The sequence below is a fragment of the Adiantum capillus-veneris genome, chromosome 9 (genome assembly GCF_014529385.1).
Source record: "Adiantum capillus-veneris isolate H3 chromosome 9, ASM1452938v2, whole genome shotgun sequence".
NCBI classification, from domain to species: Eukaryota; Viridiplantae; Streptophyta; class Polypodiopsida; order Polypodiales; family Pteridaceae; genus Adiantum; species Adiantum capillus-veneris.
The window spans coordinates 43,323,961-43,350,601 of NC_140939.1; the positions used below are offsets into that span (position 1 = coordinate 43,323,961).

The 26,641-nt window shown below is 43.6% G+C and overlaps 1 protein-coding gene across 3 annotated transcripts in view; it reads left to right on the top strand.

Annotated features, from left to right (window-relative positions):
* Window positions 1–17,303: 17,303 nt before the first annotated feature.
* LOC147450418 (pentatricopeptide repeat-containing protein At4g13650-like) overlaps window positions 17,304–26,641 on the top strand; it is a 51,520-nt gene continuing 42,182 nt past the window's right edge. The window contains exons 1-4 of one of the 3 annotated variants that reach the window (XM_086519656.1): window positions 17,304–17,555; window positions 19,326–19,406; window positions 19,612–19,671; window positions 19,892–20,134. In XM_086519656.1, coding sequence (XP_086375782.1) covers window positions 19,961–20,134 — 174 coding nt within the window. In that variant the 5' untranslated portion in view covers window positions 17,304–17,555; window positions 19,326–19,406; window positions 19,612–19,671; window positions 19,892–19,960. Of the gene's footprint in view, window positions 17,556–19,325; window positions 19,407–19,611; window positions 19,672–19,891; window positions 20,135–26,641 lie in introns of those variants that run through there. The other 2 variants (XM_086519657.1, XM_086519658.1) reach the window with 2 other exon arrangements.

Consider the following 26,641-nt stretch of genomic DNA (forward strand, 5'->3'; position numbering starts at 1 on the left):
ATATTTACGCTATATCCTCACACTTAGGGGTTATTAATTTGCAATGTTCCCCACCTTTAGACTTAGAAAGACATATTGAGTTGATTTTGTAAAAAAATTACATATTAATGTATAAACACTTGATTGACTCTTCAAATATTGCCCTTTTGGTATCAGCTTTTAAACCATTGGCTCCACATTTAGAATGCCTCTCCCTCTCTTAGTTAGAGTCCTTTGGGACAATAGCCAATTTAGGTTATGCATAGATACAATTTTTTAATACATGCACAACACTACCATTCTAATGATGTCAATGCATTTTGAAACACTATGTTGTGCAAGAGGAGGTATTAAGCGGATTGCTTAAGGGTTTTTTATGTCAATGTTTCTTGCATGTTACTTCTCTTGAATAGAAGATTTTGTAGCATTTGAGCACGTTCTTTGATAGCTAACTTTGAACAGCCACTAGGATGGATTTGATGATCACTTTATTATGAAGGTGGCAGTTGCTTTTACTGTTGAAATTTTGGCTATTTATGATTTGATACCCCCTCAATTGATGTTGTGGTTGGTTGGTGCTTTGGCCTATAGTGTTTGTTTTTTGCATTGAGAGAATTTTTCTATGTAAGCATGAACATCTCCTCTCATGGATGGCCAATATACCCCCAACAATGTAAAGCTTTGAATTGTTTGGTCTTCTACAAAATGGATTCCTAGTATCGTTGTATGAGCTTGATTTATGTAGTTGGCATGTTCATTTGTGCTTCTACAAAATGGATTCCTAGTATCGTTGTATGAGCTTGATTTATGTAGTTGGCATGTTCATTTGTGCTTATGCACAAAAGAAAATTTCTATCCTTATTTTTCCACTATAATCTCTTGAAGAAATCCTCTCGGGGTACTTGGGATGTTGCCTCTCATTTTATTCAAAGTCCTTTGAAGTGTGGCAAAAAACGTTTGAAAGCTAGTACGAACATCTTTTTGCAAACCTCTCAATTTTGTTGTTGCTTCTGTCGTTGTCAGTCTCTTTCCAAACTTGTCAAAAATTGCATGCTTCACATGCTCCCATGTTTGCTTTTGTCTTCCTCCAAACCTTCAAACCACTCATGAGCTTCCACTTTAAGTGCAAGATGAAATACATGAAGCTTTGCTTCATCATTTAGAATGTCCATACCAAGGGTATGCCACTCAAAGTCAACAATCCAATCCTTCACATGCTCCTTTCCTTTAAACACTAGCCTACTATAAGCCATCTCTTTGGAGTTGCTTCTCCTTTGCTTGAGTAATTCCACAAAATCTTAAGTCTTGTGCTTCAACCACACCACCACTTTTCTCAAGGACTCTCAAACTTCACAGCAAAATTGCCTGGGTGCACAACTATCACATTTTCTCTCCCTAGCAGGATCGCCAAAGGATGATGGAGCCAAAGACACCTTGTGCACACTCACACACCCTCCTACCTCAACACAACACAAGGAAATCACTTAATTTCCTCACCACACACACAAAAACTCAAGAGATCAATGAAAATCCTCCTTTCAAACTCAATTCAAGCTCCAAACATATCGACCTACAAGCCATTGCTTGTTGCCTGCAGACACTACGAGGTGAATCAAGGTAATCAAAGCCTAAAATCCCACATGATTGTGACCAAAAGACACAAGAAAGCCATCAAAAACTCCAGCCACAAAAGGCCTCTCTCGAACCATTGCAAAAGCCTCAACAAAATCCACTTTGTGGAACTCTTTGGTGTAGCCCCAACCCTAATGGCACCAATACAAGGTCACTTTGTCTTGCAAAATGCAGCACCTTCTTCCCTCAATTCCTTGCACACACACGTCCATGGAAACCTCAGAACTTATATAGACTCTCTCAAGTGCAAAATTGAAGATAAGAAACTCTCGTTCACTCCTCCACACTCGAAAATAGGACGCGAACAAGACAAGATTGCATAGGACAACTTGTCGAAACCCTGCTTCCTCCTCACACATAGAGGTGAAAGTGATGATATTCAACTCCATCTACTCTCCCTTAAGATTTTATACTCATGGAACTGTGATTGATGTGGCAATTTTTTGCCTTTTCACACCATTTTTGACATTTTTAGGGCCACTTTTGGTCAGTTTTTGACCCCCAATGGACATTTTTCACAGGAAAAATACCAAATCCGCCAAATTTTGTAGGCTTGATCCTTGATACCAAAATTTTATGGCTACATACCAAAATTCTATTTTTGACCACTTCCAAGGTGGTTCGTGCATCCCTAAACAAAGGGCGTCGCAATCGCACATGTCAAACTTTCAGGGTGTGATGAGAGTGCCCACACTTTCCACTTGCATTATTTACATTCTAGAAATCTCAAAACAATTCACTAGAACCAAAAGAAACCACTTGGCACCACATCTAAGGCTTTGGCACCCTATCCAGGCATGTACATGTGCGCGATTATCGACACACAAATGTGACTATTTACAATGTGTACATGTCATCATGTTTGGACCCAAAACCACGTTGTGAAGCTTCCAAATGCATATGTTTACATATTTTGTACATGTTTTCATGCCTATACACACTACTCTGTACACGGAAAAAGTCTTCTATCAGTGGTTAAGGGCATCATATTGGTTGTAATTGGACTATGCATCCTATGACAAATATCACATGTCTTGCAACAAATCCAAAAATTTGTCACCATAATTTTTTACCATAATCTAGCTTATAAGATTTTCTTATGAGTTATCAGAGTAGAGAAAGGTCCTCTAAAGCTTCCAATATGAGCTTCACTAATAACATACATGCTGGCTTGAATCGGCACACATCACCTCAACACACCATTTATCCCCACTCTATATAGGCAACCTCAAATCAATGTGAATTTCAAGCTTTTGAGTATAAGAGCCTTCTTATTGGCCTAAAAATAGTCTTTGGTAAACTCCCTTGCTATAAGAAGTCATAAATCTCTTATAATCTAGGATCTAGCTATTTTGTTGTTGTGGTCTAAAATAATTCAGCATCCAGAGGTTCATCCCTTAGTGATGTTTAGGAAATTCCTTCAATACTTCATGAAAGAAAATTATCTGCATAATGCATTTTTCAAGGTTTGTGAAATATCATGAATTCAAAGAAACATCATCCATCGTATTAACCTTCCTTGGTGACCACCTTATAGATCAAATGTAGCAAAGCTTGGTGATCCACATAAAAATGGAACAATTTTCCTAGCAGATAATGTGTAAACTTATTTGCACTAAAACCATTTGCAATGCTTCTCTCTTTGTGGTAGAGCTATCATTGCTCTACCTTATTGAACCTTATGCTTGCTAGGTTGTGCCAATATGGCACCCATTTCCATTCCACATATGTTGACATGCACATGAAAGTCACTTCCCATTTGGGTTGTCAAAGTGTTGTTTTAGTGATGATTGCTATCTTCAATAACTAAAAATCTACTTCAAATTTCGAAGACCAAACATACTTGATACACTTCTAGGTTAATTCATATGGAGGGAGTGCCTTTATTGCAAACATAAGGACAAACGTCCTATATAAATTAACATATCCCATAACGGAACTCAATTTAGATACTGTGGATGTCTTGTTACAAATTTGACTTAGACTTTAGCCATTTCGATACAATTTTTAAAAACCACATGGCCTAATAGCTACTCCTTTCATATCATAGCTACATACTTTAAAAAATTGTTACCACCAAGCGACCACCTTTTATGTAGCCATGGGCCAGCGGGCTTGTCGGAGCTAGTAGTGTATTATGTTATTGGCCGGGCTTGTCGGTCAGGTAGGAATGGTTAAGAGTGGTCGTCAATGAGAGGCGCACTCTAAAAATGGAACCTATAATGTTTAGGTAAGATTGGCTAAGTGTGGGCGCCCAAATGTGAACGGAAAAGCCCGTATAAAAGTCAATCTAAACCTAAAATGGTTCATTCTCTCATTTGTGCAATGCAACAAGAGTGCTCTTGCTCTATCTCCTTCTCCGTCTCCTTTGTGTACTAGTGTCTGTGTGTGCTTGAGAGAGAGAGAGAGAGAGAGAGAGAGAGAGAAAGAGTGTGTGTGTGTGATCGAGCATTGCGGTGGCACGACGGCGGCGAGGCGGTTGAGCGCGGCACAACGGCGGCTCCCTCTTCTTCGTGGCGAGGAATCCTCCACGACAGCAAGCGTAGAGCTGTGAGTAACACACCATTGTCATCTTTGAGCTCACTAGTTTAGGCTAGTTGCATGCTTGGAGCCATCTGTGGCTCGCACACAATGTTAGGCAAGTCCCTTGCTTCGATACGCGCGGCAGAAGCCCACATTTTTGGCGCCGATGCCGGGGAATTGCCCTGCACTAAGCTTAAGAGGCACTCTGTGCTTCTTCTGTGAGTGTTTGTGTTAGGAAGGAAGAGGAAGAAGAAGAAGTTATTTTCTGCAAGTTTTTATTTCTTGCATAATTCTGTTTTCTGCCAATGTCATCTTTTGCACAGTTAGTAGTTACTGTGTTAGTAGTGAATGAGTAAGTATAATCTCTGTTTGCTGCCAATGTCTGCTTTTACACATTTTTTTTTTATTTGCCCAGTTAGTAATTAGTGTGTTAGCTAGTGGATGATTAAGCAGTTAGCAGAGTAGGTAGCTTCACTGTCAGTTAGTAGTCAGCAAAGTAGTTAGTAGAGTAGTTAAGCTTAGTTAGCAGAGTAGTTAGTTGTAGAGGAGATAAGGTTAGGTTAGTTAGGAGAGTAGGTAAAGGTTTAGTGTGTGTGTGGCCCAAAAAGGCCACTGAAATTGCATGTGACCGTCCGTGGTATTATTTTATAAAATTTATAAAAAAAACGCTCGGGATATTTGGGACCAAAAAGAAATTCAGGAATTAAAATAAAAAAATCTATTATCCTAAAAGGAAGGGATCGGGATCATTCCCCAAGCCCAAACCCAAGCCCAAGCCTCAGTCCTCAGTCTTATGATATACTACTTACATTACCTTACATATAAAGACTAGGATCTCAAGTGAAGGGAGGGCATGTGGGACAAGTTCCTCAAGTCCTGTACCATCCCCTTCACACTCACCCTTTGGACTTACTAATTCTAGTCCTCTCCCCACCTAGGAAAAGACCAGTTTAAGGATTCCGAGGGCTGTACGTAACCGAATCGAGGGCTATAAAGCACAACACGTCCCTTTAGCCAAGATGCTCGTTTTGAGCTATCGCACGCGATATTTTGTGGCCCATTTTAAAAAAAAGGACCAAAAATACAAAAAATTGGGTTGTAAACACCTAAAAAACTAGGTGTGTGGCCTTCACGGGCACTCATCAACACCTCTAGAGTGGGGAAGTCACAGCACCTACGCTTTGGTCGTGTGCTAGAGGATGAGAACATCGAGAGTGTCTCCGTTTATGCGGGCACTCATTATTCCTCTACCTTAGGCTCTAGGCCCTCAGCGGGAACCCAAGTTAGTACCACTCAGGACCCACATATTGCGTCCAGTGATTCTTCCTCTGACTACAACATCATGGAGGGTTACCTGATACCTAATCCCAGTAGCTCAAGCCAAGACATGCATGCCATGGGCCCACGGTCTGGGCCGTGCATGCTTAGCCGCTTGAAGGAAACCTTTAGTAGAGCCACTCGCTTTCGAACATGGGGCTAATGATGTAAAAGAGGGGGGTGGGGAAGTAAATTTTCCATTCATAACCAACGTAAACCCCATGCTCCTGGAGAGTGTGCACATGAATACTCCATTCACTACACCCCCTGACTCTTCAGAGCTATTTCCCTCCGAGGTTATATTACCTGATGGTAGAAGCCTTGCTGAAGTACAAGAAGTTGAGCGATATATCATTGCAGCTAGGGAAAAGGAAATCGAGAGCTTACGCAAGGCGGAGCAATGAAGAGAGTTAAAAGCAAAAGCCCTTATTTCAATATCATTGTTAGGAGAGCAATCGAGTGCTCATGAATTAGCGACCACTAAGGGTCAACGCATAGAGAGCCACATTGCATCTAGTTCAAAGGACATCCCTAGCATCTCAATCCTAGATGGAGCATTCTTAAATGAGAACTGGGAGTACGAACTACAAACGAAAACTCTAACCGACCTATACATAGGTCACACCTATCACGTGGGTTGGTTAGATGTCCTACAATCCACAACGGGTGCTATTAGTGTAGAGGATCAACAACAAAGAGTTTGTGAAGTCATCCATAGGGTTATTGAGCTAGAGAGATAGAACAAGGAGATCCACATGCTTTCAACAGTTCTCATGAGATTCTTGGATACAGGGAAGTCTAAACAACCAACCTTATCGCAAATGGATACTTCCTCGGTAAGTCCGATGGATCCTCCATATGTTGTTTCGCCAGGGGTCTTAGTGCAATCCGAGTCCACAAGTGATAGCTTTACTTTTCCAAGTCTAGCTCCTCTTTCTCTTGATGACACCACGGCTACCATGCCTACCCCAATGATGGGCATGCCAAGAAACACGCCATGGACCTAATTTGTTAGTAAAGCACCGCTACATGGTAGCTCAATGCAAACAACAGCCCCTACAAGTGTGTATCAATCGTATGCACCTATGGGTCCTCATGCTCATGTACCTCCTACCCCTCCCATTGTTTCAACAACTTATGCTCCACAACCACAACATACAAGCTCTTATTTCCATGGGACCATACCGGCTAGCATTAGCATGTCACATCCGACGCCTGCTATGCCTAGGGCCACACATATGAACTTTGGGCCGCCACATAGCACAACACCATACCAAACGTGGAACCCAAGGGCTCCCTATGCGCCAATCCCAATGCCAATACCTACTCCACATGTAGTCTCTGGAGCGCCTTCACCCACGGTGCCTGCTCACTTAGGTGACCTGGCAACATTTGCTCAAGCTATCGATCGATCTATTGCTGAGAATATGTGTAACACGCCTAAGAGAGAACCTAGAAGTAAGGCAGTACAAATAGCCAAGCTCACTCAAAAATTTAGTGGAGACGGGGATGTGAGAAAGCATATCGAAGTTTTGGAAAAAATATGCGATTCTCTAGGAGAACACAATGACCTACATAAGAGTAATGCTTTAAGCCTAACCCTAAGTGGGAAGGCAGGGGATTGGTATAGAAGCCTAAGGGTGGAAGAAAAAACGATTTACCCTACTCTTAGGAGAATGTTCTTGAAAGAATACATATGAGAGGAAGTGCTTTGGGGTGTAGTCTCTCAGCTCCAGAAAGCCCAACGAGAGGAAGGAGAGTCCGTGAGAGACTTTATTAATCACTTAAAGTGTTTGAATTCTCGTTCTAATCCAAATGAGCGCTTCAATAATAATCAATTGCTTGATAGATTCATTAGGGATTACGACATGAGGATATCTACAATGGCCTAGTCATTAGAGGTATCACCACTTGGGTAGCAATCACCACCAATGCAATCCAATTGGAGGATAATTTAATGATTCAAAGAGAAAGAGTGTCTGTTGAGCCTAAATCTACTAGCTTGCAAGCATCGGGGCATCAATCAATGACCCTAAAGCCTATTGCTAAGGAGCCAAAGATATATGAGAGGACTTTAGCAGATCTCACCAAGGCCATTCAAGAGAGTCTTAGAGACAATCGTGCTCTGCAAAACAATCATATGTATCCAAGAAGGGAACAACAATGGTGCTCAGCATGCTATGGTCCACATAGTACAAGTGAATGCCTTACTTTTAGAGTAAAATTCAATGGGAATTGTAATGCATGTGGGAGTTATGGTCATCAAGCTAAGGATTGCATAGTATTTAACCGCGCAATGGCCAATAGACCAACCTTAGCATGGACAGAGACACCTCGAGTGCCTGCATTGATGCCGGCCCCACCTCTTGAACAAACGCCACAACACATGGTCCCTAGGGCCCAAAATTTTGTTCAAACAACACCCTTCCCACCTCCAGTGCTAGGACTCTGTGAATCAAGTGGGTTGTGAGTCATCTATTGCTTGTTTGGAAGGTTGCGAGGAAGATATAGACCCTAATATTGCCTATGGGATGGATGCGCTTGAAGAAAGTCCACAATACTACATGAAGGACTATAGGGGACAAGTCAAACCTGTCTATCAAGTAGCTGCTCTTGCTGCAAGAGGCCAAAATATCAATTACACTGCTAAGAGACCACCTCTTTAATGCTATGAGTGTGGAGGTCCACATCGTGTGATTGAGTGTCCTATTAGGCTACAAAAGAACGCCACACTAATGCAAACCAATCAAGTGAGCATGTCTACAATGTTGATACTCATGTGTAATCGATGTGGCATGGATCATTTGATTGTCCAATGTCCGAATAATCCAATGCACCGAAGATCACGCCATTAAACTTGATTGAGGTTACTAAGGAGCCATCACAAAGTACGCATGTGGTACCAATAAACGTACTCACACGATCGATGCTCCAAAAACAACATTATATTCTTGAGGAAAGAGACACGGCATCAATTGCCCAATCTCAGAAGAAGAAGAAAATAGGAAGGAAGAGATCACAAAAAGTAGCGAAGTCATACCCCGATGTTGCAAGCACGCTCTTCCCCGTGAAACTCAGGAATGGTGATATTTTTAAGTAATGCATTGCTACCTTCTACATCTTCTGAAGCACTTGTCTCTTGGACTCCTTGAGTCGTGCGAGCTTGGTTTTTTTGAACCGTGACACTTGTGGCTCCTTGAGCCGTTTGTGAATTCATAAATTTCACAAGTAGCTCTGTAAGATTTGTAACATTCGCATTGAGTGTAGAGAGGTTGATTTCAAGTATGTTTTGGCGATTTTTCAAAGTTTTGAACGCAGCCATATCTACAAGGCCATGATCTCCTAGACCATTATCGTCATGCATATTAGTGTCAGTAGCACCCGTCGTGCCCTGATTTTGATCTACGTTCTCAAAATAAAAAGTGTGTGTAGGTGTGATATCCTCACTGGCCATGGTAAACACACACTAATGTAAAGAGAGAAAAAACAATGTACCTTGTGAAGCTTGAAGTCTTTGTGTTTTTTATGCTCCACGATTTGCGTCGCATGCGAACCTCGCCTTGCGAAAATTTTAGCGCTTCACGTGTCGTTCGTCATAAGAACACCTTTGTTGAATTTTCACAAAAACTCGTTGTTTTTGTGAAGGCTTTTTTTCACATTGAAGCTACCTCCTTGAGGAAAAAGAATTTTTGGAGGAAAACTTGCCTTCCTCCAAGAAGTGAAAAGAAACGGTGAAACTACTTCTTTGAAGTTTGAAGTTTTCCCTTTCCTTCTAGCTTTCTTTTCAACACAAATATGCTATATTCCTTTGTTATACACAACAAGGCTCAATATTTTGATGGTAAACTGTTGGCCTCTTACCCCCATGGGGTGGGTTCAACCGTCCTTCATGCAAGGGTTAAGCAGGACTTCCTATGCGTGCAACCAACGATGCCAACAATGGGAGCCTTCGGAGCCTCGATGCCATAGAGTTGCCGGTCGAGTTTGCCTTGGTCGTGCGCTGTGGATGGCATAGGTGGGACGGTTGCGGCCGCCTATCATTGTTTTTGTTTGCGTGCCTACTTTCCTTTAGGTGCATAGCGGAGATGCTGCTATCCACAGGTCGTGTGAGAGAAGCAGCGCGTCGCATGCACATGCAACCCGCTTTTCCTTTTTCTCAAAACATAGCCCAGATACCAGTGAAAGGGCGATGGTAATGTGTGTGCTAGTTTCCACCCAACTGTGCTATCTTATAGCCTCCCCCTAGCTTACACACTGTCCGACCGTGGTGGTGGCCTTGCCCGTAGGACCCATGTCCTTACAAAATATGTCAGTTGACTTCTTCTTTTTTGTTTTTAGATTTTATCAATGGCCGATGAAGAGACCGTGACAAATATAAAAAAAAATAGAAGGGATCATAGCCACATATGCGTAGTGATCGAAGGACTCTTAAAGAGCGTGTTGATCACAGGGATAGATATAGCAGAGATACTGGCAATGGTGACGATGATGAATGCAGAGACAAGAGTAGGAGGGATCAAGATGATAAAAGCCCTAGCTCTTAAAAAGGGCCTCAATCCTATCATTGTTTTTTTGTTTAACATGCCTGCATTGAAAAGGCGCTTTCCCTGTAGTGGTGCAACGATTCTTGAGGACTTCGTCTAAAGTTTGTGCACCTATAGCATGTCTACTCCGATATCCATCATCTCTTTTGCGACCCCTCATGTAAACTATCACGCTCATTATGAGCGCAGGTTTAGCATGAGAGCAAGGTTGGTGGCAAATGGCAGGCAAAAGCCTGACATTGGTGCTAATGAAGCAACGACAACAGACAATAGGAGTGCTCCTCGCCTGCTATGCAATATCTGGAACACAACAAATATGAATCACTTAAGGAAGGAGGGAGTGTCATCAACTACCAAGCAACTTCAAAGCTAAAGACTAGCTTTGAAGACAAACCTAATGACCAGATTGCACATGGTCATGTGAAGGGACGACACAAACTAGGAAGGGGGAGTGTTTGGGACTAGCCATACACCACATTTTTTATATAATTGTACTCTGTCATTTTTCCGTGCTAGTGTAGCTCTACCATGTGTAAATCCGGATTCCAAAGTAGCAGATATATTCTGTAAGTTTTAATTCTTTCGTGATCTTTGTAAAGGCCCACATGAGTTGGCCACTAGTGAGGTAGCATCCTAGATCTAGCGAAAGACAAAGGAGGCAGCAAAATGGAAGTAGCTGAAGAAGACCAAATATTTGCAAAACAAGCTTGAGCATGAGGCTAACAAAAGTAAGCATTCAAACTCGCTCTTCCTTGGGCTTTCTGAGGGAGAATAAACGATCTACAAAAAGCTTTTAAACATGAGCCCAACTTGAAAAAAGAGGAGCAACATAGAAGCATTGGTGATGATAGACATGATAGCATAATTAGTGAAGGCAAAAATAGACACAATAAAAGACTATTTGTAGCAGAGGTAATGAAGAAATAGTCAAGGGTCCTTGGAGTAACATGTTGTGCTTGGCAATTCTTTGTTCAATATGCATGCCAACTTGCCCTTAGAAAAGCACAAAAGTGCATACTTTGGCACATGCCCCCAAATGAGAAACTTTAATGGTGCCCTTAGAATACAAAGTTAATATTTATTGGGCCATTCTACTGTAGTACTTGTGTTGGAGCTTATGAATTGAGAACTCATCACTAAAATAAACCCTACACTGTCTATGACGTTATGTTATCTCTGCTTCTTTTTAAGTTACATCTATCTCCTACATCTTTTGTATTTGTCTTAACTCGTGTTTTGTGTCTGAGGGAGAGGAAATATATTCACAACAATGGACGTTTCAATTGCACAAGCACGACTCCAGCTCAACAACATTGCAACGTCCATTATTTGCATCCAATTCCCCATGTCCATGCGTTTGCTTGGCGCAACACATAAACGCTACGGGGTAGGGCACGGCTTTTGTTTCTTATAATTTTTGGAGAGACCACAATGCCAACTCTCCACAATACTTTTGTATAGCACTTTTGCATGACGTGCATTGTATATTTAGCATTTTCACTCGCTGATGCTTCATTGCAAGACAAAATGTTTAACTATTCACATTGCTTGTATGTACCTTGACTCAAACGTTGTCCTCCGGCTTGCACAATTGGACGACACTCGTACACAATTATTAGGTTAGTAGTGCAATTCGATTTTTATAGTCTATTAATGTTTTTAGTATTTTTTGAGTTTGTGAATTCATCATATCTATATATTAAATAGACCGTACGTACTTTTTTTCTCATAGTTTTGGACAATTCAAATTATGTACAACAATACTCAATGCACTCTGTAAATGTTTACTTTTATTCCTAGGTGCTTGATGTGTATGTCTTTGTTTGGCAATGCATCTTATATATTGTAGGCCAACATTCTCCTCTACATAACCGTTTTGTACGACAAAGACAATTCTTTATCCCAACGCTTTCCTCCTCAAGTATGTTTTGCACCAGGTTTTGTGATCGATAGCAAAGACCCTCCTATTATGACAACATGTAATTCTCTCTCTCTCTCTCTCTCTCTCTCTCTCTCTCTCTCTCTCTCTCTCTCTCTCTCTCAGGTTCTACAAGAAATAAGAATTACCAAGCAATAAACTACCAAAGTAGGTTAAGGAGTGGGGTTTAAAGCCTAACGCTTAAACTGCAACCCTTTTTTGAACTTAATTATCCCCTTTATTAGCGCTCATAGTGAGCCCTATGGGACACAAGTTGCTTCTTCCCAATGTTCATCAAGTCCCAATCTAAGTCATTGTTGTTGCCTATCAATTGGTTCTACTCATCCACTTGTGTTCCAAAACAAAAGCCGAGGCGACGACAATCACAAAACCAACCAAGTAACCAATTGTGCTCCAAAATTTATCAGAACGCATGTGCTCTCTCTTCTTGTTGAAAGAAGAGGAATGAAACAGTTGAGACGATAGTAGACATGATACCAGAAGTGAACATAACAGCCTTGAAAGGGTTAAACTTTGAATTTGTGGCTTAGCAAAAACTTTTAGTGAGGCATTGTTGGGTCCACAATCTGTGGGCATACTCCCTTCTCTCTTTACTTTGAGTCCCTCAAAGAAGTATTGTGAGTGTATGGGAGTGGTTGTCCTCAAAGATGTGCAGGATGTCCACAACCTCATCCAAAAATGAAGCCTCCTAGGAGGAACGCATACAACCACCATTTGCGTTGAGGGTGTCTCCATAAAACCAACGGGATGAACTTCTCTAGTTATAAAAAAAATGCCAGAAGTAATGAAGAATGGTCGCTTGCATTGTCAGGTAGTCCATTACTATGATGATTGATGTTTTGTCCTTCGGGCTATGGGTAGTGACATGATGAAATCAATTCCCCACTTGCTACGGATTGGCATAGCCATAGTGACATTTACCCAATAGTCCAAAATCCAAAACATATGCAAGCAAAGTTGCAATTACCATACTCACATAATACGCCATTGCATGAAATGATAATGACGGACATGGCTAAGCTCAACTTGGAAGAAATCACCTTCAAAAAGCATGGAAACTGTGAATACATGAATAGCTATAGACTTTGAGACATGCATGCCTTAGGCTTACACATTACGTTACAAAGAGAATGGTATACACTTATACATATGCAGTAATTTATAAGGTTCATTGGTCATATAGCATGTGAATAGAAATACTTGTCGACCACGGCAATCCCAAGCACGGTGTTTTCTTTCAATAACCCCTAACTAACAATGTCATCGTGAATTTGTTTGCCCATATCAGCATCTTGTGTAATGCCACATGCTTTCAAGGTGCAAGTGCACGTAATTGCATTTGGAGAGATGCTCTCTCTCGCCTATCTACTGAAAACAACCCAAAGCTTCTTGACCCTAACCCACCCTTGCCTTCAAGATGCAAACATATGTGATTGCATTTGGAGAGACACCCTCGTTTTGTATCCATCGAAAATAGCCCTAAGCTTCTTCATCCTGCTCAAGTTGGGCATATCCCACAATCAACGCATTCCAAGAGACGACATCCCGGACAAAAATCTCCTCAAGCATTTTTTGTGCTTTATGAAGTGCACCACATTTGGCATACATGTTAACTAAGGCAGTGCCAAGCACGACGTCTTCTTTCAACAACCCTTGACTAACAATATCATCGTGAATTCTTTTGCCCATATCAACATCTTGTGTGATGCCACATTCCTTCAAGGTGCAAGTGTGCGTGATTGTATTTGGAGAGATGCACTCTCTGCAACTACTGCAGAGCTTCCCGACCATGACCCTTGCCTTCAAGATGTAAGTGTATGCGATTGTATCTAGAGAGATACCCTCGCTTTGCATCCACCAAAAATAGCCCATAGCTTCTTGGCCCTGGGCTTATCCCACAATCAATGCACTTCAAGAGATGCCATCCCGAACAGGAATCTCATCAAGCACTTTTTGTGCTTTATAAAGTCCAATAACATTGCGGAGATGACGCTCGTCGAACTTGCCGCACTTGACATACATATTGACTAATGTGTTGCCTATCCATGTTTGCTTCTATAATCAAATGCTGATATTGCATTCTGGAAATGCACTTAACTAGGTTTGTCGTAGAAAGGCATAGATCTCATGATGAAAAAGAAAAGGCAAGCAACTTAGGAATCATGTTCCCTGCAAACATATAGTAATTCAAGAGATCTCTAACCATTAGCATACATAAATCATTTGCAAAAAAAAACACTTTTAATTTGTGCTAATTGTTTCTAAAATGTTAAATGTGAGCCCATTGTTTCCAAGTTCATAGAGCAATGAGGGACAGAGACTGCTACACACACAAAGTCAAGACCCAAAAGGATAGCATGCTTAATTGAACGGTATTTGTCTCAATTAATGTGCATGAGTTTATGCTTGCTACAAATTTCTAATAACATCATTGTAAGGATCATGCTACAAGAGTCGAATATAAAGATTGGACCTTCAGTGTGATTTTTCTAGGGGAACATCAAAGGTTCAATATAGATGTAACTTTGAGTAGTACCCTTTGTTGCTATTGCAGGCAGCACCACGACGATAGTCTCACTCATCTAACTATTAGAAGCCGTCGGCGGGGGTGAGCCACATGTGGGCTACAAGTTGAAGGCGAAAATAATTTCAACTAACCATCATCAACTGAGGACGTCGCTTAAGATTTGCATGCAGAGCGTAGTTGCTTCGGACGATGATAGAGAGAGAGAGAGAGAGAGAGAGAGAGTAGCAACAACAACAATCGACTCATGATGGACCTCTACATGCTTGGCAACGTCTGTCTAGATATTTTCACCATTTTTTCATTCCTGCGACCTCGGCTTTGATATCACCCTGTGCCTCCAACTGCTCCTATGTTTAACGATTCCGTCTCCTTACTAGACCCGCTTTAGAACAAGCGTCTCCCAATATACCGTTCAAGGATTCAATTAGTGATGCCTTTAGATTGCCACGCGCCTTTGATTGTGGTTAACAATATTTCAACACTGCCTACCCTTCTACCTGTCTACGTCGCCGTCAACATTTTGTTAAACTCTAAGGCACTCTCCCATGGCCATGACCTACTGGCCTCAGACATTGACCTACACCTGCCTTCGCATATATTATAAAAGTTGATTTCATTAATTTATACTTCTGTTGTACGTGTGTGCGTGCGCATCTTATGAGCATCTTGCTTCTCCCATGGAAATGACCTGTTGCTCTCTCTCTCTCTCTCTCTCTCTCTCTCTCTCTCTCTCTCGATTTGCTCCACTATGCTATTGAGTAGGTTTAAAAACAATAGCTGTAGCTTCAAAGCCTTCTTTCCAGTTTTTCAAATTGCATGGAGCATCGATCACACCGTCGAGATGCAAGATGTATCCAAACACAAATTAGATGCGATTGGACACACAAGTAAGTTTCATAATATAGTATTAACGTGCAGGACAACGGCTCCGAGGTGGTGGGATCAAGTCCCTGGTATAGGCACAAATGGGCACACATGAGGACAGTGGCTCTGAGGAGGCCGAGGTCCATGGTACAGGCACCAAAATTAATGGGCACACATGAGGACGAGCCGAAATCTCTCCCAAATCTCTCTCTCTCTCTCTCTCTCTCTCTCTCTCTCACACACACACACACACACACACACACACTCACTCACTCGGATGCTTTTCTTGAACGTTGAGGCCGGCAGGTAAGTGCTACAGTAGGGTTCTCTCCGGAGCACTCCAATGGCGAGCTCGACGCCATCGATGAGTATGCATATCACGTCACTGACGATAATGGAGAGAACGTAGTAGAGGTGTTGGAGGAGATCATGCCATGCATAGATCGAAGATGGCAACAACCGCCTACAAGAGCTCCAACAGGAAAGACCAGTTTGATATAATGCGTGGAGCGGAGCCAGCTCATCTACAACATCATCGACATAGTTTTCCGTGAGTTTGCCATGCCCAATCCTACAGGAAAAGGAACATTGTGTGGCCGGAGAGAGAGAGCCCTCCTCCACGCGCTGCCTTTCCCTGTGCTCTTATCACTTTTCCATTCCGTCTAGAAGACGGGTTTATGTAGTAGCGTGTTTAATAAATACACATACAATTCTTTTAAAAAAATTAGTCGATGCACTTTGTATTCAATGTTAGATGCGTGAATCGTCATGTCAATGTGCACATACATACTCGGTGAGCTCCCAATTTATTATATGAAATCTTAGTAGATTCCATCTCAAGTTGTCTGGAATGTGAGTCTTAAGGGGCAAATTCAACACTCGAGAGCGAGATTCGAATCCGACACATCGCGATCAAGAAGCATCCTTTGTGTTGAACCATCCCGCCGACACCAGGTGCTTGTGACATTGCTTGCCCCTCTGCTATAAAAAAATTACTCATCTCTAAAGCTTACATGAGCAGCGTCTTACAAGGATAGACAATCAATCTTCTTATGAAGAGCTTCAAAAAATTTTATCTTTGGAGATGTTTAATAATCTTACAACCGGGGGTATTTTGGGAATTTTGTACTAGTTGAAGGGCATTTTGGGAAATTTGGACAAAATATTGGGATTTTTTACAAAACGTGGGGGCATTTTGGGAATTTTTAAAATTTGAGGGGTATTTTGGGAATTTTCACAAATTACAGGGGTAACCAGATTTTCCCAAAAAAAAAACAAGTCCCTGCCCTTTGCTGTCGCATCCCCCCTAGCCCAGTCGCTGTCCAACACACACAGCTCCTCCACTCGCGCGTTACATTCTCTTGCTCTCCCTCCCTTCTAAAATGAAGAAAATGAAGGCGTCTTCTTCCAGGATTCCAATCTTTAGCGAATTTTTGAAATCGTAGGCACATATTTAAAAAAATTGTATTAGTTAAAAGATTCCTTCATCCTCACTTGTGGCCTCGCCCCCCCTCTCCTGTCGCAGTCTTGCTTCTCACATCCCTCACGCAGCCTTGCTGTTGTCCCTGTCGCCTTCCCCTTATTAGAGCAATCCCCTCGTGAATTTTGAGGCATCATCCCCTCAAAAACAGCTCTCGAGGCCATTTTTACGCACACAGGAAAAGCATGAGATTGAAGCCCAACCCGGAAAGAGAGAGAGAGAGAGAGAGAGAGAGAGAGAGAGAGAGGAGCTGCTGTGGTGAGCCCTCGACTACACGGGCTGAGCCAGAAAAAGAAAGAGAGAGAGAGAGAGAGAGAGAGAGAGAGAGAGAGCCTTGCCTCTCGACCCTACTGCAATTCGAGATAGAGGGACAACGCCCTGCATCGAGAGATCAGAGAGCGGCTGTTGTTGGGGAGGGAGAGAGAGAGAGAGAGAGAGAGAGAGAGGGAGGGGCATGTGCATCTGCATCTGAAGTGCATACCCTTCTTATGCATGATGTCATGCAAATTGCAGTTCAGCGCCGATCTTCATGCAATGAGGTCCCGGATCTGTCCGCCTCCTCATTTCCTTTCTAAAATGTGTAAGACCTACCGGTGTCCTTTTATTATTAAGGCCACCGTATTGAGCCACGTGGTTTAGACTCCTGCAACATTGCTCGAACTGCAGGCCTCGCTCCACTGCTTTTTGAATATGTTTGTTGTAAACAGTTACCAACATTTTGCGTCATCAACCTTCAGGATCTCGCGCGCAGTGAGAGCTCTCTCTCTCTCTCTCTCTCTCTCTCACACACACACACACACACACACACACACACACAATTAAACGCTGCAAATTGGTACTATCAGGCTGTGGTTCGTATATAATAACCATATAGAGACGAGTGCCTGAGAGCAGCTAAGCTGGGTAGGGTTTGTTTGGCAATTGAGGATGATCGTGAAACGGGGTGAGATATATAACCCTCCGTAATAAGGACCTGTTAATTAGGTGATTGTTTGGTAATTAGAGACGAGTGCCTGTGAGCAGCTGAGCTGGGTAGGGTTTGTTTGGCAATTGAGGATGATCGTGAAAAGGGGTGAGATATATAACCCTCCGTAATAAGGACCTGTTAATTAGGTGATTGTTTGGTAAGAATCAGGATTTTTTACACTCCAAAAATCCTTTCTTTCTTTTCTTGCATTAGTGATTGCTTTGTGCTTGAATGATGGTTGTAAAAAATCCTTTCTTTCTTTTCTTGCATTAGTGATTGCTTTGTGTTTGAATGATGGTTCCTTGTACTTTCCCTTGGAGAGAGAGGTTGAGAGAATGCAATAGAGATGTGTAGAGGGAGAGAGAAGGAGAGAGAGGAGGAGAGCGACATCCGATGGGGTCCCAACCAACTTTCTCAAGGGCCCCCCACACCGTGGCCGATGTAGGATGAGACAGTAATCATGTATATGACAGATGGAATGATTCTCAGAGAATTGCTTGTGGATAGCCAACCCTTAGCGTCGTCTGTTATCATGCTTGATGAAGCACATGAAAAAACAATACACAGTGTTGTTCTCTTTGAAGTTTGGATTGGTGAACGATTAGGGAATGGTCGTGCACTGACCATTCCCTGTAAAACGGGCTCCGTTATACTGGCCAAGGTGTCACATGCATTATAGGGAATCGTCAATAGGGGACCATTCTCGGCCATCAACAATCGGGGCAAGAGGGACCAATCATGTAGGCACTGCCCCCCAACTCCCGACCTTGATGGGAATGGTCACTGTAATGGTTAGGGGACCAGCTAGTGCCTATCACCGAGCACTAAATCGATGCAATGTAGGAGTTTTCGCAGGCTTAGTTGGCAAAAGCTGATTGCAGTGGTGGCAGCCTTGTCCCTTTGCTGACATGGAGAAGGTTGATTGGCTGCGTGGCGTTAGTGGATTCCTTACGAGAGCTGATGGGGTGTGCACCGGTTGGTTGTGTTGCAGAAGAGAAATTACATGAGCTTATGTGGCAGAATACGTCCATGCATGCAAAAATTCCGTTTTAGAATGCCACTTGAATGGATGATCACGATTTTCTGCCTTACGACCCACAATTGTGATGGACCTAGTAAGGTGGTGAAAAGATTTGTAAAGAACGGAGATTCTGAATGCAAAACAACCAAAGAGTGATTGTCTAGATGTTGCACTTATTACTATTATTCAGAATCCAGATACATTTAACTTAGCCAAAGGTGATATCCTTCTCTATTCAACAAGACTAAAAGAAATTGGTACAGCGTGCCAGATCTTGTATGAGAGAATGAGGAGTTAAGTCTCAATGTTCCATAACTGATTATACCCCTAGTTTATAGTGCCCTTCCTAGTGAAATTCATACGATAATGTTTACTCAACACCACGTATATTTCAAGTTGATCTTTTCTGTAGAATGACCATTGTGGTGACTAAGTAATAGATACTTTATTTCATTTGAAGTTAATGTTACTCCTTTTTTTTTCTTTTAATTTTGACCTCATGTCTTTGTGTGCCACAACAAACATTCAATAGATTTACGACATGCTTTGTAAATTGAACAACATCAACCTCTCCAAAGTGACAAGAAAATCGTTATATCGATAATCCATAAAGGTCCGTTATTTGCATTCAATTTCCATGTGTGTGCATTTGCTTTGATTGCACATTAGACGATAGGGCAGGGCACAACTTTTATTCTTAATAGTTATGGGAGAGATAGGGCCACTTTTTGTATGTCCTGCACTATGCGGTCTGTAGTTTGTGTTGTTTCCTCATGTCATGATGACAAATTTAACTAGTCCCATGGTTTTTGTTGTAGCTTGTCAAAACATCGTATTCGGCTTCGCACACTCAGATGAGACACCTTCTCCCTTACCAGGTTGGTAATCTACTTTCATCTGTCATTTTGATATCACTTGCTTTAATTTGCTTTAAGCACATGCTTTCTTCAATAGTAAATATTTGATGTCAAGATTTATGTGCGTTTGATAGACACATATTTCACCTCTAATATGTCACGTGACAAGTTTTAAGAAGACTTTACAAAATTTGTACACTTTGCGGTAAAATATGCTTATGTAGTCTCTTGGTCAGTGCAGTCTTGGAAGCAACCCTTTCTTCAATCGAGCAGTTAACAACTTCGATTAAGAGTTGGGCCACCTCTACGAATGGCCAATCTCTATCCGCAGTTTGCACAATTGCCAAGTCAATCCTTGCCTCCATCAATAAACTTCAGCCAACAGCAAAGACCTCCCGCAGAATCACCTCCTCAACCCTTATTACCTCCCAATGCAGTTGCAGTTACATCTCCCTCTGTCATTGGAGTCACACCGACACTTCAGGTGAGAGAGAGAGAGAGAGAGAGAAATGAAATGTTATATTAACGTCTTCAAAAGGCCAAAGTGACCTATGAGACCAGAAAGTTACAATGCGGTGTATCTGATACAAAGTCAGATTAACAAAATAAATTAAACTAGGATAACAAAATATAAATACTGCGGGATCCTAAACTAAGCAGCACAATGTGAAGGCAGAGAGAGAGAGAGAGAGAGAGAGAGAGAGAGAGAGAGAGAGAGAGAGAGAGAGAGAGAGAGAGAGATTTGATTTGATTTGATTTGGTATTAACGTCCGCGGGGGGCTAGAAATGACCCATGGGACCTCAAAGTGATACATAGTCTCCCCTCACGGGGGTGTATGGTGTGGTGTGTGTTATTCTCTTTTTGTGTTCCTATGAGTGTCTTTTGATGCTCAAGTATGCGGGTGAGGTATGTTCCGAGAGCTGTAGGGGAGGGGTCTGTCTTGGATAATAGGTCCGCAAAGGTAGAGCAACCGCTTAGAAGTGGTTGAAAATAGCCCGGATGTGAGCGTATTCTGGGCATTCCAATGTCACATGTGCTTCATCTTCGGGAGCTTGCATTGTGCATGATGTGCATATCCGTTTAGAGAGAGAGAGAGAGAGAGAGAGAGAGAGAGAGAGAGAGAGAGAGAGAGAGAGAGAGAGAGAGAGAATCCTTGGGGCTACCCTTTATTGTGCGGCTTGTCCCTCGGCTCTTGCACAATGGAGCTTGTTTGTCCTTTGTCATGTCTTTAAAATAAGCATTGTCTTCTAAATCAACAAATAGATGATCTCTATCCATGCAAGCATAAAAGGAAAAACTGGAAAATCACCTTTTGAGTTGTTTTTGGACATTCACTTCTTATACTAGCTTCTTGATTGTGTAACTCTGTTCCAGCTGTTGATGATTTTGATGTTGATTTTCCATCTATGCTAATGTTTGTGCTGCCACAAAAGAAACACTATATATGCATGCCCAGGGCGCTAGAGAAGAGCAAGAAAGGGAGAAGAACCAAGTGCCTCCGCACCGGCAGTACCCAGCACCCCTTTTCCTCAGCAGCATCTTGGCGTTTGGAGCCAGCGTTTTTTATCATCAATTCCAGCGTTTTCAGCATCAGCCATTTGTTAGAGTTTAGGCATCTCTCTTGGTTCATCTAGTCGATCCCAATTTCTCTCAGGGACAGGTGCTAAGGAGGGAGAGCTGTTTTGTGTCTGTGGCCGGCCAGTGTGAGTAGGTCTCTCATGTCGGGTCGTGTCTAGCCATGTTCAGCTCGGGTTTTGGCTCAGTTCCATGGCCATTAGGCTCTTGCAGGTTGGGGATATTTTTCCTAGCCCCTCCTTATATCTCGTCTGGTACCCATTTTCCTATTATCTACCATTTTCCAGGTCGTCGGGCTGGTGGACAGCTCGCCGACTTGGATGTGGGTTTGTATATATATGTGTGGGCAGGCTGCAGGGCACCAAGACAGATCAATTGTGTGCGGGCCTGCGCCCCTAGGGGGCAGCCTTAGGAGGGGTAGTGGGCAGAGGGGGCATTCAGCCCTACCATTTTTCCCATGGAGCCCCATCATTTTTCCTCATCATGAGCAGGGCAACACGTCGCCATTGATGGGCAGGAGGGGATCAGCCTTGCGTTTCTCCTTCCCTAGGCAGATGCATGGAGGCACTATGATCATGCAGATGCAGAGCACCTCCATCTTGATGCAAGCATACGAGAGGAGCAGATCCCTCAAAGGTGGTTATCCTACCTAGGGTGAGTGGGGGGTGGTTACGCGAGAGGGTGGAGTATTCGGGACTCCCAAACCAGTGCTTCATTTGCAAGCAGATGGGCTACTTCGCGAAAGCTTGTCCTCGTAGGAGATCTTGACGCATAGCGCATGCTCAGCCCCCCCCAAGGCTGAACATGCCCAACAGACATGTACCCAAGACACACAGGCTGACACTTCGACAGAGGCCAGCGATCAGCCAGCTGATGGTTGGCAGTAGGTGCCCCCGGCCGCCGCCGATAGGGACGGGCTTGTCACATCGCCCCCCTTGGTGGCCGACCTCCTCTAGCTCGCAGCATTGGGTTCCAACAACGAATCGTTTTGATCCCCTGTAGCAGAATTTCTCTGAGGAGCCTCCCTCCACCTCAGCCTCACCACCATCACTACCTCCCCCCCCCCTCCACCCTCAGCCTCCTCTGTTTTGCCACCTCCTCCCCTCCCCCTCCTCCACCCCCACCCCCATCCTCCGCTCCCCCTTTTCCTTCTGTTGGGCCCTCAGCCTCATCACCCGACCCATCCCACACTTCTCCTCCGACACAAGGGACACTCATCCGCAGCTAGATGCTCTCTTGGTAGTGCTTTTGTTTTGAGCCGAATGGCACAAGAGGGATGGCCCTACTTGAGGACGCTAATTTTGATTCAGGCCTCTCCTTTTGTAGCAATCCCCCGTGGACTGACCAGTTTTGATATTGACAGACGCTTGGATTTTTTCGACTACAGCTTCACCCATTTCCTCGGTGACCCTTCTCCCGACCTTGAGGCAGCTTGCATTCGAGTGCATCTTTCTAGCAGCCAGGGGCCCCGAGGCTTTGGATACAGCGGTGGGTTTCTCCTTTCCGTTGTACGGCAGGGATCACACAGAGTGGACCTTGCACACGGTTCTTGACTGGCTCTAGGTCCAGCCTATTGAGTTCTCACACACACAGAGGACTTGGTATTGACAGATTTGGTACAGACACTTTGGCCTCTAGCCAAGTTCGGTGTGACGCCACTGGATGCAGCATGATGTAGACACCTTGTGGTTCACTTGTTTGCTGACACTCAGAGCCCCCCTTGCTATGTATTTGTACACGAGGATTCTTGGACAGAGGATGTATCCCTATGGACTGCATGCTATGCTTGGGCCTGGGTGAGACAGTTACTTCGGATGCGTTTGTCTAGAGGTCGCTCGGATGCGGATCATTCCCCATCCAAACCGGCCTCAAAGATAGCGAGATTGATTGCTGTAGCAGCATCGATCTTTCTCACTGATCCCATGAGGATTGTCTCGTGGAATGCATAGGGTTTAGATGGGCCTCAGTTTCAACGCCAGAGGGGCCGCTTGCGCCAAGAGCTTTAGAGATGCCTTGTGGGTGGTATGATTGAAATTCTTATGCTCTAGGAGCATCATCTTTGTGTCAGGGAGGGGTATGTATGACTATTGCGGACTCATGGCAGCACGCCATTGTGGACAGAGGTATTATTGTGCCAGGTAGGGTACAATGGATTACTATACAGGTTCATGTTTGCCTCATGGGCTTCCTGAACATCTATGCGCCCAATGTGGCAAGTGCACGAGCTGAGTTTTGGTCATATATTGTAGAGTCTTTGCCCACATGCAGATCAGTGGTGTGTTGGGGGAGGCTTCAACATGTTAGGACCCCTCAAACAGGATTAGAGGTAGTCACTCTACTGTGCACGGGGCTTAGTTAGCAGCTTGGGAGCGGTTATGTATGATCTTGAGGATTTCAAATGTTTGGCAACATGCATGTTTTGTGCGGCCTCCAGACAGTTTATCTTTCTCTCGCTTTGACCACAGAGTAGGAGGAGTGAATCTATCTTGGATAGATTGCTTTTATGCGAGTGACCGTCTCTGTGACATGGGAGGGTTTGTTTGCATTCTCGCAAGGACTTCTTTCTCAGATCTTGCACCAATGATTCTTACTATGACAGACAGACAGAGGAGTGGGAGTGTGATGTTGCGCATCCCCGAGAGGATCTTGCTAGATGTAGAGCTTAGAGAGCGAGTGACAACACTTTGGACAGAGAGCTTGGGCACTCTTGGCTCCCCTGCTAGTAGAGTGGCCACTGGACTTGCCAAGCTTAGCGGCTTCTTCCTTCAGGAGGCTACAACTCGCTTGGTTACGGCCAAGGAGGAGGAGCAACGGCTCAGACGAGGCATTGCTTCCATACAGTGATGCAGGAGTGCCACCCTGACAGTCCTTGGTTAAAGGAGCACATAAAGCAGGCTCGACATGAGATGACCACCATTGAGGAGCGGCGCCATGAGTTTTCCTTTCATTGACAAGCATCTCAGTGGACCTAGGTGGGCGACAAAGTTATTGGTGAGTTCTTTGAGATTGTCGGGCCTCGCCATGCGCATACTGGCGTTAGCCAGTTGAGGAGACCTTATCGGTCAGTTGCTTTAGAGCCTGAGGATATGTATGCGGTTGCTACTGACTTCTACCGTGAGTGTCTTTCAGCTATGTTACCATATACATGTGGTAGTGTCACAACCCAGTGACGTGGCATGCTTAGTACACACACACCCACCTTCTGAGCCCCCAGGTTGAAATGCTGACGTGACTGCTGTGTACGGACTCCCGCTTATAGGCTGAAACGCTGACGTGGCAGCTGGCGTACGGAAAAGAGACAACAAGGCAGCGTGCGGCAGAATTTGGGGCTGCTTTTTGGCTAACGTAGAACTCTACGCCATGCTTGGAAAAAGCCCACGCAAAGGCTGAAAACTCTACGCAAAACTTGCTTTATTAAAAACGTAATGCAGCAAGTGAGAAAGGGTTTAATTTTTAAGTTGCTTTATTTTTGTAAGCCTATTTTAGAGGTAGTTTTATGGACAGCTTTTGAAGCTTCTGGGCTCTGCTTTTTGGCATCCCTTGTAAAATCTTTAAAAGGGTCTTTGGGCTCCCACTCTGCAGAGCATCTGGACGTAGAGTCTGAGAGTGAGACCCAGAGGCTCGCTTGTACCTTGAGTTGCAGATTAATACAAAAAGAAATACGGAAAGGGGCGCCAATCTTTGGGGCCACTATCTCTAGGCACGGAACTCCGCCTCGGGCCAGTGTCGAATCAATTGCGAACTGTGAACTGTTTTGAAGTTATTATTTGAAGTGTCGCGGTAGATTCTCGACTTGGAGTGTCCAAGTCTGTTACAGTGGTATTAGAGCGCGGCCGATTTTTCTCCTACGGGAAATCTGATTCTTTTTACGTGACACCTATGGCTTCAGGCAAAGATCAGTCGACTCCCTCTGCATCCTGAGATGCGGGAAGGGATCACAACGAAGATTCACGCAAGGAGTACAGCCCGCCTCGGCCTACTCAAGCGGAGCGTCAAGAGATGGAGCGCCGACAATTGATCTGCGATGCAACAAGGATGATGCTTAATTTTGCGAAGGACCCGAAGTTGGCAAAATATATGAGCCAGACTTCTTTTGATGAGGTGCACACGCATTGGCAGAAGACCACAAAACCACCCCGCAAACCCGCTCTTAAGAAACCTTCTACTCCCAGGAAATATACAGAGCAAGAACAAAGCTAAAAAGCACGATCAAAAGCAGAAGAAAGGCACTGACTTCCCGGGTTATTTGGGTCGTTAGTGTACTTTTGAAAAGACAAAGAAATAGAAGAAGCATGTTTGATTTGAAGGAGTACCCAATTCTTCTTCTTCTTCTGACAGTTCTTTTAGCTCATCCGACTCGAGCGAAGAAGACAGAAAAGGCAAAAAGCGAAGCAAAAAGCAACGCTTCGGAAAGGGCAAGAAAAAGGCAAAGAAGTCTAAATCTCGCCCCGTGGTTGACAGTTCTACAGAGGACTCGTCTACATAGTTCGGACTTTGATGACAGCAGCTTTTATGCAAAGAAGAAGAATTTTTACAAAGCCAACCAATATGACTTTCTGGAAGACAAAAGCAAGAAAGTCCGAGAGTTTAAGGAAGGTGGACAATCAATTAAATTTGACACGTTTTCTGGTTATAGAGATGCTTCAAAGGCTTTGTCTTTTGTACAACAGTTTGACATCGCTCTTGCGGGAGGGCGTTATCTAGAGTACTCTAAGATTCGGAGAGCTGCCTCTTACTTTAAGGGGAATGCTTGAACTTGGTGGTCCACGCTTCTATTAAACAAAACTATGCCAGTTAAATGGCTGAAATTCAAGAGGCTTTTTATTTCTTCTTGGCCGACTCGAGAATATGAACGCTATATACGAACTGCTTGGAACCATCTTCGGATGACCAAGAAGGATACAGTGGATGCTTATTGCGAGAGATTTTGGAGCTCTTTTCTACCTGCCTCTTCATTTAAGAAGACCTCGTTCAAGGAACAGATTGAGCGGTTTACCTTGGGCCTTCCTACAGAGATTCGAGATCACTGCTTGGAACAAAAGACAGCTTCCATTCAGGAGTTGATGAGTCATGCGAAACGGGGTTTTGCCATTCACTCTGGCAGTTTGACCTACCCCACCAATGAGATCATGACACAAAGAGCCGAACAGACTTCGACAAATGAAAGTAGAAAGAGGAAGAGCAACCCGGAAAAGAAAGATGCACGACCCAAGCTCACTCCTTAGGAGAGAGCTCGCTTCATGAAGGAGGGGAAGTGCTTTGGATGCGGGGAAACTGGACATATCTCCGCGAAGTGCCCTAAAAAGACACAAAAAGAACATAACAACAAGGACGACGAAAGGCCTGAGAGTTCGGGAGTAGTTGAGAAACGTGGAAGAAAAGGCAAGATGAAAAAAAGACTGGTTTCAGATTGTG